Genomic DNA, 19990 nt, shown 5'->3' with positions numbered 1-19990 from the left:
CTCTTCTGGCCTCGAGCTTCGAGCTCCGAGCTCCGACGCTCGCAATCTGCAAATGTCTCCCTTTATCTGCTGCACACTCGCTCACCTTCTGGCTGGAATCAGGGTAACCGTTCCTATAATTATGTAACTTCCCAAGTTCAAGAAAGATAAGCCAAAGATAGGGATAATGAAATTTTTTCAAGGGTGGATTAAAACAAAATTTTCCCCAAATGTAAGTTACAGACTGCGCAAAAAAAAATGTACATAAAAATAACCGTATTTCCGCCACTCAGAATGAATAACCTGTTAACATTTTTATTTATCTGGGAGGAGACTTTTTTTATTAGTCATCAAATAAACTCTTCCCTTCCCCGCAAATCCCAGTAAATCTGAATCCAAAAACATCAACCTACTTCTCTTTATTATTCTCCCTCTTGACCTCCTCGCCAGATTTACCTCAAGGGGGAATTCCAGGGCCCTCGAATGCTCTCCGTGGGCAAGGTCTGAAAACTTCTAGCCCCACTGCCTAGCGTCCCGCGGAGGCCGCAGTCCTCCGGCACGTAGTTGCACATTCCCCCACATCCCGCGTGCAACTTTGCAACTCACGCTCCCGCCAGGTGGCCTATTTACTCGGCCCGTTTGGCGGAAGGATTCCGCGCGCGATCGCAGTTACTCTCAACCGTCTCCTCCCCCTTCCCGCGCTCTGGCTCCGCCTCTTTCCTGAGTCCTGGCCCGCCCCCTCCCGCGCGGCCTACGGCCCATAAAGAAGTCCCGGCCGGGCCGCTGCACTCCCCGCGCGCATCCGTGCGCCGCCCGAGTCTGGCTAAGGAGTCGGCGGCCATTTTGTTCTTCTCGTGGTTCCAGTGGGGAGAGAAGGAGGAAGCAGGGAGCGGGGCGGTTGGGGGGGGACCCGCCGCGGCTTCTGCCACCGCCGCCACCACCACCTCTGTGCTCGTGGCGTGGGAAAGGAGGTGTGAATCCCGGGCGCGAGCCGGCGGCGGCGCCGCTGCGGGAGGGTCGGTGGTGGGAAGGCGATGGCGGATATAGATAAACTCAACATCGACAGCATCATCCAACGGCTGCTGGAAGGTGAAGGGGGCCGCAGGCGGGCTGAGGGAGGCGGGCGGCTCCGGGGACTCGCGGGGGAGGGGAATTTGGGGGGCCTATTGGGCTTGCAGCGCGGAGGGCAGTGAGTCCCGCGAGTTGGCCCGCGGGGCCGGGGCCAGCAGCCGGAGGGAGGCCGCCCGGGATCCCGCACTTGGCCAAACCCGCGGAACCTCTAGACTCCGTTCATTCATTGGAAGAGGGTGCAGCCTTCCTCCTGGCCATGAAATTTTAAAAATTCGCTCCCCACCCCCACGTTTCCGGTACGTACCCCTATGCGCCCCACAAACCGGACAAATCTTTGTAGGAGAGAAGGTTGGGGGCCCCAGTCTAACCTGCAGGACGGAGTGTGCCGAACTTTCTGGTACTCGTCCTCTCGGAAAGCAATTAGTTGGGGATATGGATTCCACAGGGCTTGAGGGTTTCTTTCCTATCCTGCCCATGTTAAATTTTTTGTGAGGCTGGAGGTCGAGAGGTCCGTTTATTGTTACTTGGTGACGAACGTTTGTATCTCAAGGCGATGTTGAAACCCTTCTCCTGCCCTCCCAAATACTCTCTTTAAGTTGTCCTTGTCTTGAAAAAAGGTCTCCGCGCTCTTTTCTGAATGTGTTTCTGAACAGGAAACCAGCGATGGTGACAGTTTCGTTAGGATCTTTCCAGTGTGTCAGGCTCTGTGTTAAGCACTTTGCGTTCATCTGATAAATAGTCATAATAATAGCCAGCCCTCCTAAAGCGCTTACTATGTGTCAGGCATTTTTGGAGCACTTTTACACAGATCTCATGTAATTCTCCGAACAACTTTACGAGGTAGGTGCTATTATTTTTTCCTGTTTTTCAGAGGAAACTAAGACACACAGAAATGAAGTCACTTGATCAGAGTCACACAGTTAGAATCAGGTTTTAAACCCAGGCAGCCAGGAGCTAGAACTCACTCAGTTCACCCTATGTGTGAAGGAAGGAGGTGTCTAGTGATTAAGCAAAGGTTAAGGTGAAGCTTTAATTTTGGCTGATCTAAGACTCCTGACGTGCCTGGCAATTGACTCTTATTGATGTGGGAGACATTTGAAGTTCGGATTTTAAAGAGGACGCTGAAGTGAACCCCCCATCACCACCCCTCCCGAATTCCAGAGGCTACTAATTCTGAAGTCTAATTACAAACTTGGGAAGAATTCAAATACCTTTCTTGATTTGGGTACTGGATGATACAGATTTGGCTGAGTTTGAGTTGTTTTTTGCCTCTTACACTGTTGTAAAATGTTATTGGACTAGAAATGCTGCGAGAGATGGAGTCCATAGTGTGAACGATTGGACAGCTCTGGTATTAGAATTTGCAGATCTTCTGATTAAGTCATTGGAATGAACTCTTGAAAATATCTTTTCTTAATCTGTGGAGGGTGTTTTATAGTTTTCTCAAAAGAAAAACCCATTAAATAGCCCCCTGAAATGTTTTTCGTTTGTGGGTGAAAACCTTGTTATTCATTCAATCCCTGGCATTTATTATAAGAACTGCAGTTTTAATACTAGTTAATACAGTTCTCTAATATATATGAGGCAGCAGTGGGCCAGAGACGGATTAAAACAGTTTGCAGTAAGGAACTTAAAATTTTTTTCATTCAGAAATTGTAAATTGTGTATATTTATGCAGGGACCTATGTGGCTGATTAGGGGTGGGCTTCATTTTGTTGAGAAAGTAGGAAAAAATGGAACCTGTGGATTACAAACATTAGAATTTTAAGATTAGTTAAGTCTTGTTAAGGTCTGGGTTGCACATAACTCTTGGATTCATATACCATCTTGTTAATATTAATCTTATTCTAAGAAATTTGCTTTGATAAACTTGGATCATCTAAAATGAGATTAATCATTGTTTCTTAATAGTTTTTTAAACTTTAAATTAAAAATTAATGTAATGAAGCAGTGTGTGTTAATGCCTCAGAAATAAGCTAGCTGCTCAAAATACTTAATACGAAATACTTAATTTTTTTCTCATCAATATTAAATTGCCAGAAAACAGTTGAAAATGATCCATTGAGGATCAAGGTAGAAGATGTTAATAAGTTTTGTGATTTTTTTTTTTTTTTATGCTCCACAATCTTTTTTCTCTAAGAATTTCAGTTAAGATTTAAGTATATCTGAAAGTGAGGGAGTGTAAGTTTTGTGAACTTGTTAGAATTTTTTACATGTTAGGAATTGTCTCCTCTTTTAGGGTAGAGGATTGTGCAAGCTAGTTGAGAAGTAGCTTGGTAACAATACTAAAAAGACAAAAGTGAAGTCTTAATTAAGAAAACACCATGTTGGTTTTAGATTTTAGTCACTACAGCTTTGCACTTCTTTCCTACTCTAAACTTGTAGTTTTTCCTTAAGGAGGCATCACTTCTGCAACCCACCATGGAAAGTCGGCCTTGGGGGTGATAAAACCTTAAGGTTGTTACTCCTTTGTATTACTAGTGTTCAATTATTTAAAAGATCTCACAGTAAAACTTTGGATTTAGAAAATAAACCAGCTGTTGATTTCTCTCAATTCCTACCTTGTGGGAGAAACGTGAGATTAGATGCGAATTTACTTTGTAAGCGAAGAAGTGGTGGTGATGGTGAACAGTTTTCTTGCGAAGCAGGCATTTGTAACTTAATTTTCACACCCTGATTTGCGAGAAGCATCTTGGCTTTGAAGATGGCCGTTGTCAAACTGCACGACTGTGCCAGGCTCTGCACAATTGCTTGTGTTGCTTTAGTAATTTAAATGTGACCTCTGCTTTTGCTCTCAGGAAGTGTTTACTAATTCAGTCCTTTGATTTGTAAAAGTAACCTGTGTGTTTAGCTTTTCAGTGTAACATGAATATGTTTATATTCTAATGTTGAAAAGACAGTGGTCTCTGGACCTGAAGAAAATAAAGGACAAACATAATGGCAAAAAAAAAAAAAAAAAAAATCTTGAAGTGCTGACCAAGGAAAGCAAAAGTAATCTTTCCTAATGAGACCTCTGCCATTATTTTTTCTTCACATGTCAGGTAATTTTAACAATTAGAGGCTTTCCTTGGGATCAGCTATCATAGGACATTATATAAAGACAGTAATAACATGAAAGTTGTGTTACTAGTTCCCTAACTGGCAAGAATTCTGTCAGTTGTATGCTGCATCCTCTCCTGTAAGAAAAGAAAGCTCTGTTAGAGCCGTGATCTGCAGTCTGCAGCTTGCACCAGACCTAAACCACAGCATGGAAAGGATTACTCTCCTTGAGCCTGCAGTGCCCCCTTGCCTGTCAGTAGTAGCAGGAGACAGTGAAATCTAACCGGATGGTGTGTGTCATTCTGTTGTGTTTGAGGGAATATTAGCCTTGGCAGCAGGCGGCCAGGCTTTCCTTCTCCAAGCTGGGCAAATGGGTACAGTGCTGGGCCATGTGTTAGGAGCCCGTCCATGGTTGAGGTTGGCTAGATTGTTTCATGCATCTTTGAAACTGCAGTCCTACAATGACCAGTTCTGCAAAAGTATGTGCCAGTGCCAGGGAGTCTTCTTGACAAGGTACGGATTACTGATCTTGAAGCAGGGAAATGATACACAACCTGGATCGTATATTTAATTTACAGTCGAGGGTATTAGTAGACCTTAAAGATCGAAATGTGAAGAAGATAATATTCTGATATGAATTGCTTTTTAAATGAGGAAACTGGAAAGTCTTATTCAAGAAGAGTACGGGAGGTTCAGTCCCTTTGGAGTTTACAGAATTCTGGGACAAATTAGCGAGCTTTGCTTAGCGAGCTTGATGATTATCTGAAATCTCCGTTTCTCCACTACTCTGGGATTGACTGGCATCCCTCATCTAGAGGAAAGTGTATGTCACTGATATTAAGGCTTATGAAAATGAAAACCACTCATAAACGTAGGGTCAGATGTCGACGTCTAATCAGTGGTATTTTATCAAAATAGGTAGTTAGACTATTGAGAATTAAACACTTTTCAATAAATTGGTGTCACTCAGTATGGAAAACTTGAAGTTCTTTATAGAGAGCAGTAGCAGTGTTTTGCAGCTATATCCTGATTATCTGCCTTGAGAAATGCCCAAACACCAGCAGTTAGGAAAGTCAAGATGGGAGAGAGGGTGACGGTGTGGAAATTAAGATGGTCAGAAAGTGGACGTCTTCCTGCTGGTGACTTTGCAGTGAAACCAAGTGATTGTTGATTAACATTTTTGTGGCTTACATTTTTTGTAGAAAAGAACTCAGTTGTTTGTGAGAAAGTTTTAATGTTACAATATTCACTTTTTTTGTTTTTGTTGGAGGTTTTATTTCCCTACATCTGTCAAATATTGTGAGGTTATTGATTTTGTCACTGAAATGAATGCGATGTGGCATATTCTTAAGATTACCACCTACTTTAATAGGATTATCTTATTAGGAAAATCTCTGTTGACTTATTTTTATACTGGTTGTGCCAATCTTAGGTTTTAAATCTTGATTATAATTCAGCTGAGGCTTTTTTAGTGGGTATGCTGTTGCTTTTCTGTGACCTTCTTTCAACAATTAAGGGGCAAAAAGAATACTTTTTTATTCCTCATAAATAATCCCAAAGTAGTCTTAAATTTCCTTCCATAATTCTCGTCTCTGCTATGTTGACAGTCTGTCAGAAAAGTTAATGTTGCTTTGTGAAAAAAATCTGGCATTATGCATAATCACTATTGGCATCCTTTTATTATTTCAAGTTTTTACCGTTTATTTTCAATAAAATTGCGTGCAAGTTTTTATCATGTGCTCATGTTAGTGATTTGCCAGATAAATAGATCAGATAAGTTGGAACGGAACAGTCTTTGCTGGTAACAGCCATAATGCATTTTTTCTGAATCTGCCATTTTAGCCAAATAAAGAAAAGCTTTTACTCAAAAGTGTTGACAATTTTAATATCTCGATCACTAACCTACATATGTTCACAGTGCCTACTGGTTTTATTTCTATGCAATGCCTAACAGTTGGATTTATGAGGAACATTCTACCTGGAAAATGATATTCTTATTTGTTAGAGTATTTTGAATTCCTTTGGCAGTTGTTGAAATAATTTATACGTCCTCCTTGAACTGCTACTTAGGAAGGTACCATGAGGAGACAACTTGACTGTCCCCTCCACGGTGTCCTTTTTGTGTAGGTTTCTCTCATCATGCACAGAGCACAGTGAGAGTTCTAAGCCTTGAAGTAAGTATTGACTGATGTTATTGAGCAGAGCTGTGTTGTTTGCATTTTACTTTATAGCTAATAGCCTTAAAATAGATATTCAAGCCTTTGTCTTTTTAATGGCATTGAAGATGTTATCCCTCAGATAAACTTCCAGTTTTACAGTTTTTATGGGGGGATAGTTCTGGCTATAGTGTTTATAACCATCTGCAGTTACCTAGTTTAGTTTGTCTTACTTCCTGTGTCCTCCACTAGAATGTGAGCCTCTTGAGAAGAAGAACAAGGTTTTAGTCTATCCCGTTGCCAGAATGTCCCCAGGATCCAACACAGGGTCTGGCATATAGTGGGTGGCTAGCAACTATTTTGTTCAATGTTTGAAGCATGGTAAATGAGTTTGGATAGCCTGAACAGACAGATTACATCATTTAGTTCTTTCTTAATACTTCCCATTTGTAAGGAAAGATGCCTTATGATTTTATATCCCATATCAAATTTTTTTTAGGGAGCAGTGACTGTATATTGGAGTTTCAGTAGTTTGTCCTGTAAAAACTCCTTTGGTTTAGAAGTTTAATGAAGAACATGTTAGTGAAAGAGTGATCGGGTAGAAGTACCACTTTAGACCTAGAGTCAGTCAGGGCCTGATGTCCTTAAAAACTCTGACCTTGTACCGAGTCATTGAACCTCTTCCAACCTGTAACAGAGAAGTGACAGTGTCTAACTTCATGGGATTGTTATGAGTATTAAATGGCAAAATTGAATGGTGTACAGCCTCTTAGCACAGTACATGGGAAGTGCTCAGTACGTGTTAGTAGCTACAACTAATAAATTTATTTGATGGACACTGAAAATAGTGAAGTAGAGTTTTATGCTATTGGCTAATAGGCCATTTTAAAGAAATGTCTACAGTGTTCATTCACTTGGACTGCCAAAACCCTTTTTGAAATCTTTACCTTCCGTTAGATAACTTATCTTCAACTTGAAACTTAAGAGTAATCCTAAATTTTCACAACTAGAAAAATACTCTAGTAAGACCTATAGGAAAAGGAAAATGACACTGTTGCTTTGTAATTTTAAAGCACAGACACAAATTTTGTTACTGTTTTTTGCTGATCAAAGATACATTGTCTGGAATGCATATTAATTGTAATGTCACAGATCAACAGTGCTTAGAGATTTATCCAGACTTCGTTCATGCAACATATTTTGAGCACCTGCCATATACTGACCAAGGCATGTACACCGCAGACCAAGTGGTGTGGTCATGGGGTTTACATTCTACCAGGAGGTCCAGAAGAATGGGTGGAAGCGAGCTGGCAGCTATAATACACACTATGTACTGGACAGTGACGGGTGCTGAGCATTTCAGGAAGAGTAAAGCAGGCTTGTTGAGGGGAGAGGAGATGGATAGGAGATGAGTAAGAGAGCTTTTTGAGGTGATACCTAAGCAGTCTCGAAAGATGAGCAGGTATTTGCCAGTTGGTAGAAGATGGTTTTGGCAGAGTTTCTAATTTCATAATTTTATTCCTTAAGCTAATTGTAGGGAATTTAAGAAGCTTTGGGACCATGTGTTGTTTGTAATGAGCGCTGTTCATCAAAAATCTTGATTTTTGGAAAAACCGCGTTTAATCCTCACTGCACATTAAGGGTATATTAAATCGCTTTTTACTAGTCTCTGCACTCCTACTCAGGACAAACAGAAAAACAGAAGAGAACTAAAACTACCATGAACTATGTCTCAAGGTGGTGGTGGGAAGCCTGCCAAACAGTAAAAATTTGTATTAGCATTGGTTTAATCTGATGGCATTGGTGAAATATAGCAGCATTCATACTAAAAGTATAGCCTGTGTTCCTTACAGGTGTCCGTCAGTGCATACTCTCCTGAGGCTTAAGAGTGCGCTCTTCACTTATAAGTGTGGGGCTCTGCTGAAAAAGATTCAGGTTGAAAGCAGAAGCGTCCAGGAGTCCCCGAGCCAAAAATAAAGTTTCTGGTTGCGTGGTCGGCCCCAGCTCCTGACTGACTTGTGGTAAAGTCACTGATGTTTGGGGTTTTCTGGCCAGGGAAGCAGGGCTCCCACTATCTTTCAACCAGGAGTGTTTCTTACGTTCTTTCCTATGTGTGTCTAGAGAGAAAAAATTGCTGTGGTTCTGGGGGAAAGACTTTTGTTTTATAGACTGCTCAGTCGCTGTTGTATTATTATATGTGTCTGTTTCGCATCTTCTGTCAAAGGTTATCCTTACTATGCTTTGCCTTTGATTGCTTCTTGTTTCTTAATATTCTGATCAGAATGAGACGGCAGTCATTTAGTTCAGTTTACATATTTTGGGGTCCAAAGAGGTGATTTGCCCAAAGCTATGAAACCAATACAGCAACGTGGGGCTTCAGGCACCCAGTCCAGCGTGCTCTCAACATTTTCTCTTCGTTGTGCCTTTCAGGAGTTTGCCTCTTCCCTTGTGTCACCCTTTCTTGTTTATTATCTTTCATTGAAAAAAATAATACCCCTCTACACAGCATTCCATTTCTGCTCAAAACTTGTTTCTTCAGAGAATTCAGGGTTTCAGTGGCTATTCAGATTGAAGGATGGCTTTGCCTAAGACAGTATTTCTCAAACTTGGACACAGTCCCTTTTAATGGAAGAAAATTCTTAACAGACATCAGGGGTTTTTTACTTATAATTTTAATTACTCTGTAATTTTACTAACATATTTACAGAACAAAGCTAGGTAAAAACCAGTTAAACCTATTGCTCTTGTTCAGCTATTAGGCTAAGTGATTTTGTCATTTAAATACAAACAAGGCCTCCACAACTGATAAAATTTAAATTGACAACATTGATTTAATCTGTATCATGGTTTTGCTAAAACGAAATCGCTTTATATTAGGTTTAAAGGTGGAAAGATGTAGCCTTACATTCTATATTTTGTCTGGTCCTGTGTTTTTGCTTCAATTCTAATTCAGAGAATTCCTGCTTTCATAAATCTTTTACACAAAACACGTGTTAAGACTTAGATTTCAAATTGATGATAATCAGTCCCGGTATTTAACCACTGTGCCAGCAAGCAGGCCAGTTCATAACTATAAAATTAGGTTGAATTTTGCAATTCAGTGCTATATTTGTTATGTATTTAATGAATGTCTAATCTGTTATAACTGGAATCAAAACAGAATTTTATTTCCTACTGCTTCCTACCTGCTGATGAATGCCTTGTTAGAAACCCAGAGGATATGTTGTACTTCACTTTGATAGTAGAACTCAGTGCTCTGATGCAGGCACTTGTGAGTATAGGACGCCTGGTGCTGTGCCATGATGTCTGTCTCCCTTTTCTTGATTTTAATCTGTTCAGATTTCTAGGAAACCTCTTTCTCACAGCACGCGCTGACTTCCTTTGCCCTGTACAGGCATGATTGTATTCACAAGTGCAGGCCCAGAAATTGTACAGCAAAATACACACAACAAGTGTACAATGTGTTTTAATGAAATGAAAACAACACTTAAGTTTTTTCATAGGATAAATCTGGGACCCTTGTGAAAAACCCTGATTGGGGGGGGTGGATTCTGAGCATTTCCAGTCTCACATTTTAAAACAAGGAATTCTTAGGACCAACTCAGTAACATGACAATCTCTGCAGTCTCCTGCTGTACAGATACAAATTCATTGTAACGCTGGAGAAGAAAAGACAAGACAGGGAGGCAAAAAGAGCTGGCCTGGTTGACAGGTTGTAGGTGAACAAGGCTGATTGTTTGGCTTGGATGCAGAAACGAGGCTTGGAGCTGTGCCCACGGGGAGTCTGATTTCAGCAAGCATTGAAAGGAAGACGTTTCTGACAGTGTTCGTGCACAGGGGGGGCCGACCCCTGGTTCAGGATAGTGTAAAGAAATCTTAACTTGGTGTAGAAAATGCAACTAAATAATCTCTGAAATCTGTCTAAGATTTTGAGATTCTAATTTGGTATTAAAATCATGGTTTTTTTTAAGTGTCATGAAAATAAAGCCCAGCCAGAAAGCTAGTTAAACTAAATTTTTGCCTCCTTTTTATTTAAAACTTGTATCTTTTCAGATATTTTTAGTTTTTATGTTAAATCTTACTTTGACTTCACCTGACTAAATTGGGGTTTTTCTCTCCTACAGTGAGAGGGTCCAAGCCTGGTAAGAATGTCCAGCTACAGGAGAATGAAATCAGAGGACTGTGCTTAAAGTCCCGAGAGATCTTTCTCAGTCAGCCTATCCTACTAGAACTTGAAGCACCACTCAAAATATGTGGTAAGTTTTGGCACACTCGTTATCTTTGGTTAGGTGATTGACTGAGTCATGGATATGTAGATGACCTTATATTAGTCAGCCATTTACTATGTATGAATAACCTGAAAGTACCTAAAATTGAGTTAAATAATTGTGGCTTTAGAATAGTGCCTTCTAATGAACTTAGTTTACTTAGATGTGCTTCAGATTTTGTAAAAATTATTTCACTAAAGGAATATAAACATTGCAGAAGGAAAGAAGGAAAGGGAACAGAATGGAGAGCTAAGAAAAGGTCTGAACTATATGAATATATAGGAATTACATTTAAGCTTAAAGAAACACTGGTTATACCTAAAAATAGACCTTCCTTGAGGCCGTTTTGTAGTTCTTCTGTGTCTACATGATGGATGCAGATAATCTGTATAAAAACTAAGTAGAAACGCTATATTTATTCTAGCATATTTGACTACGTTGATAAAGCTTGTATGCATATTTTTAAAGTAAAACGCTCTTTGGTGTTATCTGGCAAGGAGAAATTGAAAGCCAGATGCATGAGTGTGTGTAATGTGTGCACCTTTGATCACAGGGGGCCAGGGCTCACTAGAAGTGCAGCAGTCCTGCCAACACAGTACCGGAGACTGGGCTGTCGGAGATCTAATCTTTATCAGCCGACCTGGAAGGAAAACCATGCCACTTGGCAGGAGTTAATAGTCCTTTCCACAAAATAAGTTCTTAATTAGTTGAGTTTTGTGTGAGATTCTGGATATACACATACATTTAAAACTTTTATTAAGGTCAATTGAACTAAATATGATACAAGATTGGAGGCTAGTTATGTCAGTGGTTTGAACTGTAAGTATGAAGACACCATGTAACAGAATTCTTCCTTCTAGGTGATATCCACGGGCAGTACTATGATTTGCTTCGACTTTTTGAGTACGGTGGTTTCCCGCCAGAAAGCAATTACCTGTTTCTTGGGGACTATGTGGACAGGGGAAAGCAGTCGTTGGAGACTATTTGCCTCTTACTGGCTTACAAAATCAAATATCCCGAGAATTTCTTTCTTCTCAGAGGAAACCATGAATGTGCCAGCATCAATAGAATTTATGGGTTTTATGATGAATGTAAGTACTTTCTACGTCTAAGGAAGAGTTATTTAAATTGAGATACTCAGTCATAAACTGAACATATTTCTGTTAAGAGTTTAGATGCAGTGTTATAATCTCCTTATAATTTCATTAACTTGTTTTTACCCTAGTTTTTTCTTTTTTGGGGTAAAAAATAACACTGTCACTGCAGTATAATAATGCCCTGGATTCTTTTATGATGTGATGGTTAGATTAGGAGGTATTTGTTGCTCTCAGTGGCCATTTCTTTAAGATAATTGTTGTGATGAATATTCACGGATAACTTAATTCTTAGTACCAGAGAATCTGTCCAAATAGATAGCTTTGTTTTCAACAACTTTATTGAGATAAAATTTCATTTTATGAAATTCGTTTATTTTAAATGTATAATTAAGTGATTTTTAGTTAATGTATAGAGTTGTACAGCCATCACCATAGCCCTATGCAAGCACCAGTCTACTTTCTGTCTCTGTAGGTTTGCCTTTTCTAGACATTTCATATGAATGGAAACTTGCAGTATACAAATAACTGTTTTTTTGAAATTTGTAATGTAGTTTTTTTCCCTTCTGATATATCTGCATCCAGGAAACATGACAGTTACTATCTAAAATTATGCTGAAAGGAGAAAGCAAAATTTTTTTTAACCTAATTAAAAATATTTGTAAAATTCATACATTTTATGACCCATTTTAGCTTATTTAGTTGAAGGTGCACTTTGAGTTGATAATTGACAAAAACAAGATTCTTTAAACCTTGAAAATAATGAGTTTTGGTGGAGAATTTTTTTGTTGATGCTACTGTTTGAATAACTATAAATTTTTTTTTAATATTTTTTTAAATCCTTACCTCCACCTTCCTTTTGAATTCACAGTTTGTGCCATGAGAGGAGTGCTTAAGGAATTTGAATTACTAGTGCTTGCTAATATAATTATAATGAGTCCAGTAAAGCGTTGTCACTGTTGACCCTTCCCTAGACTATAATCATAACTTATAGCCCAATCTGTAGGAGTTGGTGTTTTTCCATCTCAGTTTCACATAGATGTGTTTGGCTAGCTTATTTGTTAGAAGTTCACTGCTAGAAAAGTTACATTAGTAGACTCAGCCCTGATACTCCCAGCCTCTCCCATGACTATGTTTGCTTGGTCTGTGGCCCTGAGACTTAGCTGATAAAGATGAGGTGGGAGGGATTACCAAGGAGAGGAAAAATCCTGTAGGTTCTGAACTGACTGGGACAACTGAGGGGAGCAAGAAAGATATTTGATATTGACACTGAGTCTACCAGAAAAGTACTAGTAAGGTAGTTACTACTCTTTAGGTAATGAAATGAGAGGCAGGGAGTTTTAGAACATTGTATTTTGGATATTTGTTACAGATACTACTTTTTAGAACAGGTTAAGAAGGGGTGAGAGGGGTATAGCTCAGTGGTAGAGTGCATGCTTAGCATGCACGAGGTCCTGGGTTCAATCCCCAGTACCATACATACATAAGTTCTCTTCAAAAAAGGGGGTTCCTTTTACACAGCTGTTAGCAAATATTTTGATGCTTTCATTGATGAAGTTCAAATCCATAAGATCTCTTTGTTGTGATATATATATCCTAGTGTGAGTGTATTAGCTATATCATTTTTGGTTTCTGTTTAATACAGATGCCTTAATGATTTAGAAACATCAGCATTGATAGTTGTGAATTTTGACTTGTTTGTCCTCAAGACTGATTTAATGACCTTGTACTCCAGCTTTCCCCTCTCCTATCAGGCAGGTATAATTTGCCACCCAGTCTGTTTGTGGGCCTAAAAGTGTCCTTGACATAGGTGGCTTTCAGTTGATGGTTTGCTGAGTTTTTTTTTAATTGATAATTTTATTAAAGATTTTATTCAAACGTAGATTTCCGTGGAACAATTTAAAAACCAGTGCTTTACGTGATAAATTAATTTCCTAAGTATAATAAGCACTCTCTATGATACCATCTTTTTTTCCCCCTATCTTTATGACTACAGTCCTAGAAAGGCTGAGGTATCTGTTATTAGATAAAATGTGAATGTGTATTATCCTTTTCTGATACCAGAGCTGTCGGATCTGTAGTAGTAAGAGACTGCAATTAGGGGTTCTGGCTTAGAATCCCAGGATTTGGAAGTTTGAGGAGACTTTGGCAATTATCCAGGAATCCTTCCAGAGCCAGATGCTCCTAGTGTCTGAAGTGGCCTCAGGGAGGAAATGTAGAGAGGAAAGAAAGCAGGGACCCAGGAGTTAGTTAAGATGCTCAGAGACAAGGGAAGGAAAAATCTTAATTTTCGATGGAGAAGCCAACAAAAATAGCAAAGAAATCTGCAAGAGAAGCTGGAGTGCGTTATGTAACTAAAGAATTGAGGAGTGAAGCAGACTTCAAGATGGAAAAGATTTTGTCAGCCCTGGCAGATGCAGCATCTGGGCAAAGGAAGGATCTAGGGGAGCCCCTGGATGGTTCTTCACCAAAGGACTTCAGCAGAAAATGAGACAGAACCAAATCACTTTAATAGATAGGGGTTAAGACAGCCCGGCCCTGTTCTTGTGTGATGATCATTATTGGATATTGAAGGTGGTGATTGTACACAGGTTCCCCTTCAGACTTGTAGAGAGGAATTCTGTTAAGCTTCCAGAACCCTCCAGTGAAGGAAGATACGGGACAGGGAATTCATGGCCTCCAAAGAAGTACAGACCAGGGTGAACCATGGGGAGGGTTATGCCCATGTCAGGGAAAAACAGACTATTAGGGAAAAAGACAAAAATCCTCCTCTGTAAAGGGAGAAGTTAGATGTTTGAGTTTGCATTGCATTTCCGACCCTGTGCTCATCTTCAGGCTTAATTTGCAGTAGAGGGAGAGATGTGGTCCAGGAGCCTGTTGCATGGGCCCTTCTGTAGCTCTCAAAGAAGGGGGTGCATTGAAAGCTGTAACTTTCAATGTCTGCAGGATAAGAATGGAGAAGAGACTGAGGACAAACTCTTGGTTTAGGAATAAGATTATGCTTTGACCTTTGGAGTTTTTTTAGTATTGGGTACAGGAGTCAAAGACACCCCAACAACGGGGCCAGCCTCAGCCAATTCAGACAGATAAGTATTTCCAGAGTTTATGACTAGGTTTTTAACTCAGAACATAATTTTCTTGGGGGAAGAGTGACTTAAAGGCATGCTTCTGTTTGAATCACGCAGTGAACCTAGAAAGCATGAGATACATGGGCTAGTCAGGGGAACATAACCACTCTGTTAATGTCTTATCTGAGGGAAGTGTTCTAAGCGTTTGTGCAGCATGTTAGGGACATGCCTGGTGTGCCTGCAGTAAGCAGCTGTACCCCTGTTATCATTGTGCTTCCTACTAGAATATTTAGGGGGGCTGGAAATTATCGGGTACCAGTAGCTTATTGAGGGTGGTGGGAGATGGTATGGGTGTGAACTCTCAGGAAGATGAAAATGGCACATGTATGAGTTGTTCTTAATTGCCTTTAGAAATAGGAAGCTACCTGTATGTTGCGATTGGGCAAAACAAACTAGATTTCAGAGTTGGTGCTACCAAATAATTGTTGGGGTTTAATGGTAATCCTTAGTCATTATATCTGGAATTCTGATTGCAGACTTACGTGGAATTTTTAAATATTGAAGTTGTTGCTTACAGATCACACATCTCCAAGTATTAGATACATATGTATCTAATTTTCTGTTTTTTAATAAAAGCGTAGTTTTTGTTTACTTAAGGTAGTCAGAATCTTTCCTTGGGGGAATTGTCCTGAGAGAATGTACCTACAGAAGACCAGTCACGCTTTAACCATCCCCAAATTTTCACAGGTAAAAGAAGATATAACATTAAACTATGGAAAACTTTCACAGACTGCTTTAACTGTTTACCGATAGCAGCCATCGTGGATGAGAAAATATTCTGCTGTCATGGAGGTATGTCGGCTGATTTTAGTTCCACACAGATTTTGATCTCTTCTAAAGGGTGTGAACACTTTGACATTTATGAGTTATCATTGGGATGATTCTTCTGTCAGATAATTCTCCTTTATCGATGTTTACTCCATGGGTTCACTCTGGCACATCCAGGATCATTTGGATACAAGTCTGAAGTAAGCAATTGATTTGTTACAGGGACTTCTAGGCTCTCGAACCAGTTTGAGTTGAAAATAGAGCAGAAAGTATTTTTGAATATAAAATGAACAATTTATATGCTGTACCAAATCCTCTAGAATACTGAAAATGTGAATAGACTTTCCTTTGGTCTGTATTTGATCTTTTTTCAGAAATTTTTCTGAGTTAGATGTTAAAAGTTGTTTTGCTCAGTGGTTGTACTTTGTATGATGTAATTAATCTAATAATTGCAAAGAGGATTTTTTTTTCATCTGTGGGCATAAATTAGACAGGCATCAAAGAGCCAGTTCACTATTTTAATAAATCCACTGTCCCTGCCCTCCCTTATATACTTAAACTGGCTTTCGTAGAGTTGGACATGGGATTTTAAACTCAGATGAGAATCAGCTACTTCTGAGCTGGTCTAATAGTTGATATTCCTTGGACAATACAGGTTTCCTAGGAAGCTACATCACCCGACTTTATGCCCAATCACCCGACTTTTGCATCCTTTATGCCCAATCTTCACAAATGGGCAATAATAAAATCTAGGATATGCACTGTTCATTATTCTCATCAACTAGAAAGGTGCCCAGAAGAGTGGAGTAGTTTTTAAGTCACTGTATTTTAATTTTCTAGGGCTCTGTATATTGAGATAACTTTCCATATTCTGTTTAAATACACCATGCCCCACTAATTAGTGCATGTAGTAAGTTCCAGTGCTTTTTTTTTTAACCAAAGCTAAATAAGAAAACATAGCCGAAGATTTAATGTAAACCTTTGTGTTAGTCATTGAGTCTCTCTGTAGACAAATGGAACTGTTAACGTGCTAACAATCCTTTTTTAAGGTTTTGTTTTCTTCATTTTTTTTCTCATTTAATAGGTTTATCACCAGATCTTCAATCTATGGAGCAGATTCGGCGAATTATGCGACCAACTGATGTACCAGATCAAGGTCTTCTTTGTGATCTTTTGTGGTCTGACCCCGATAAAGATGTCTTAGGCTGGGGTGAAAATGACAGAGGAGTGTCCTTCACATTTGGTGCAGAAGTGGTTGCAAAATTTCTCCATAAGCATGATTTGGATCTTATATGTAGAGCCCATCAGGTATTGATTTTGAATTTTACATGTACACTTAAGAGCATGTGTGTGAGCACAGATTCTCCTTGTTGATTTTGGTGGGTAGGTATTGCTTATTTATACAAAATGTCTCTGGAAGTGACCTACAGGATATCAGGCTCAATGGGAAACTGAAGAGTGGTTTTACTCACCTAAAGTTTGCACCTACTTATACTGAAAACGTTTTCTCTCCAAGGTGGTTGAAGATGGATATGAATTTTTTGCAAAGAGGCAGTTGGTCACTCTGTTTTCTGCACCCAATTATTGTGGAGAGTTTGACAATGCAGGTGCCATGATGAGTGTGGACGAAACACTCATGTGTTCTTTTCAGGTAGAGGATGTTTTCAACATTGTTTCCTTTTCTTTTGTCTGAATTTTACTGATTTAGAAAAAGTGCTACTTACTATCTGCTGTTCATTTATGTTGAGTTGCCTGAATTCTTATTTTCTTTAAAAAATTGTCACTTTATGCAGAGGCAAAATAATTTGTCCAGATCATGATTCATAGCTGTATTAGAACATTTATTACCAAAATGTTTATTTGTCAGCTTGTGAGGCTTTCAAAGTTAATATGCTGTGAGGCTTTCAAAGTTGTGGCAGTTATAAACAAAAACTTCCTGAACAAAAGATTTGAGGGAAATTTAAGAAATTTAAGATTTGGGGTTGAGTATACTTCCTAAAATACACTCTTCTGAATCTTTGCAGATTTTAAAGCCTGCAGAGAAAAAGAAGCCAAATGCCACGAGACCTGTAACACCTCCAAGGGGTATGATCACAAAGCAAGCAAAGAAATAGATGTCATTTTGACACTGCCTAGTTGGGACTTGTAACATATAGTGTATAACCTTCATTTTTAAAACTGTAATGTGTATTGGTCAGCTTGCTCAAGTAGTGTCTGTGGGGCCCCCCCCTTCCATTTTTGACTTAATGAATGGTATTTGCTGGTTATAACAGCAAATGAAAGACTCCACTCCCAAGGAAAAACGTTTTGTTTTTTAATTCTCTGTTCCTTTTGCAAACAACTTCAATGATGGTGTTAAAGCTGTACTCCCCAGGACAGTTTATCCTGTCTGGGGGATGAATGTACAGCTGATCTTTTTAATTCAGTACAGCTCATGAATAATGTCAGTGCTCATTTTCTTTAGGATATAAAGAGAGCCCTAGGGTGCTCAATCTGTACATGTTATTGTTATAAAATGCATACTGTTTTTACAAACCACTGTGAACATTTTTTTTTTTTTAGTTTTGTTTCAAAGGGATTGCTTTTTTTCTCTCATTGTCTTGTCATGTACAAACTAGTTTTTATAGCTGTCAACATTAGGAGTAACTTTCAACCTTGCCAGCATCACTGGTATGTATATTTAATTAAAGCACACTTTCCCCTACGGTATACTTAAAATGACTATTAAAGCCATTATTTTAAATGTTTGTGACAATTTCCTAAAGCCAAAGTTTCTGTTGAAATATATATATTGACACTCCCCTAAGTCCAAGATGGCATGGTTGTGTACACATGCCACCTTCTTGGGGATTCAAAAACAGGTTTTTGAGTTTGAATCGCAATTAGTAACATAGTGCTGTTTAAGCTATTAATGATTAAAGTTAATAACATTTTGTACAATTTCCATATAGTCTATTCATTAAGTAATCTTTTTACAGTTACATCAGGCCTGAACCCGTCCATTCAGAAAGCTTCAAATTATAGGAACAATACTGTTCTATACGAGTGACCGATAATGCTTTCTTTGGCCTACATTCTTTATTCTGCGGTGAAGTTGAGGCTTATAAGTCAAAACAAAGGAACTAACTTACTATCCACCAGTTTATACAGAACTCACAGTATCTATGACTTTTTTAAACTAAGATCTGTTAAAAAGAAATCTGTTTCAACAGATGACCATGTACAATACCATGTGGTGAAAATGAATTCAGACTTATTAAATGATGAACTTGTTAAATCCTCTCAGTGTCTATTTATCAGCACAATACACACAGGAGAACTGTTGATGGCCTATTGAATAGATTTTAATGAATAAATTGCTCTGGAAACCATGCAGTTTCAATTTGGATTTGTCTTCCTTCAAGTAGTCTGTTTTCCAAAGATGGATTAGAATATGGATGCTCATACGTTTCGAGTTCGAGCCTGGGTATAAGTTTCTGAAGTAGAGCGATGAGCTGGCACTGTCCTCCCCTGCTGGTTAGGGAGGCACGGGACTTGGTGAGTTGTGATATCATCTGTAACCAGTTTTCTTTTTGTCTGGGCTCATTTGAGCTTGACAGTAAAATTCAGGAGCTACTTTTTAAATTATTCTAATTCAGCCACCAATGTTTTTAGACAGTCTTTTGCTCTCTTCTTCCTTCCCTTACTTAGTGGAGCACAATGTCTTACTACATTTGTCACAAGTGTGTTGAACGTGTATTTCTCAGAGTACATTAAAGTGGATGGAGAGTGTGTCATTTGAAAAGCACTTTTTTCTGTCAAAAACTGGTGTCCCTCGGGGAGTCGGGAGAGGCCCTCCTAGTGAAAGGTTATTTGAACCTGTAGTTGCATGTGGAGAGAAAGCGCCACGGGAGCGCTGGGTCAGCCCTGACCTGCGCCCCAAGCCCTGGTCCTGAGGCCGTGTCTCTGACCCCTGGTGTGCTCGTCTTGTGACCTCTACCTCCTTCCTGCTCCACGTTTGTGACAAATTCAGAGTTTGCGTTTTTAATTTTTCATGATATTCTCCCAGATCTCTGACTCCAGGAAGAAGGTGATGAGCAATAATTTGTGTCAGTTTCATAAATATTTAAGCTATGCCCTGGACATTATCAATTGTGTCACTTCTAGGATTTCAATATCCTATAGTTTTAAAATTAGGCCATTCTGCTTGGGTTATAGAGTGTGGCATGTGGTATCTAGCTTAAATTTCTCTTCCAAAAAGAATAGGCATAGCACTGGTTTAGAGACAAAATCAGTCTTTGGTTTTAGGACATAAGATCTTAGGAGAGACTCAAGTATTTGACACTAGTATGTGACAGCAGAACTTCAGGCTTTGCCTTGTAAATCCCAATCTGCACTAACATTACTTCCTCATTTGTCCTTTATCTCTGCATGTAGTTGTGGTCACATCTGCCTTTGTAAACTAGTGGTTATACTCAGTCCAAGTCCCGGCTCCTCTCCTAGCTACG

The 19990-nt window shown here is 39.3% G+C and overlaps 1 protein-coding gene across 2 annotated transcripts in view; it reads left to right on the top strand.

Moving 5' to 3' along the window:
- The first annotated feature begins 784 nt into the window (after window positions 1-784).
- Window positions 785-19990, top strand: part of PPP1CC (protein phosphatase 1 catalytic subunit gamma) — a 29685-nt gene continuing 10479 nt past the window's right edge. The window contains exons 1-8 of one of the 2 annotated variants that reach the window (XM_032471888.1): window positions 785-1068; window positions 10370-10501; window positions 11374-11604; window positions 15423-15527; window positions 16588-16811; window positions 17020-17154; window positions 17528-17588; window positions 18482-18878. In XM_032471888.1, the coding sequence (XP_032327779.1) occupies window positions 1014-1068; window positions 10370-10501; window positions 11374-11604; window positions 15423-15527; window positions 16588-16811; window positions 17020-17154; window positions 17528-17588; window positions 18482-18552 (1014 nt within the window). In that variant the 5' untranslated portion in view covers window positions 785-1013 and the 3' untranslated portion in view covers window positions 18553-18878. Of the gene's footprint in view, window positions 1069-10369; window positions 10502-11373; window positions 11605-15422; window positions 15528-16587; window positions 16812-17019; window positions 17155-17527; window positions 17589-18481; window positions 18879-19990 lie in introns of those variants that run through there. The other variant, XM_032471887.1, reaches the window with a different exon arrangement.

Source organism: Camelus ferus, chromosome 32 (genome assembly GCF_009834535.1).
Source record: "Camelus ferus isolate YT-003-E chromosome 32, BCGSAC_Cfer_1.0, whole genome shotgun sequence".
In the NCBI taxonomy this organism is placed as follows: domain Eukaryota; kingdom Metazoa; phylum Chordata; class Mammalia; order Artiodactyla; family Camelidae; genus Camelus; species Camelus ferus.
Note: the sequence above shows the minus strand (reverse complement) of the source record. Positions and strands in the feature narration are given on the sequence as shown.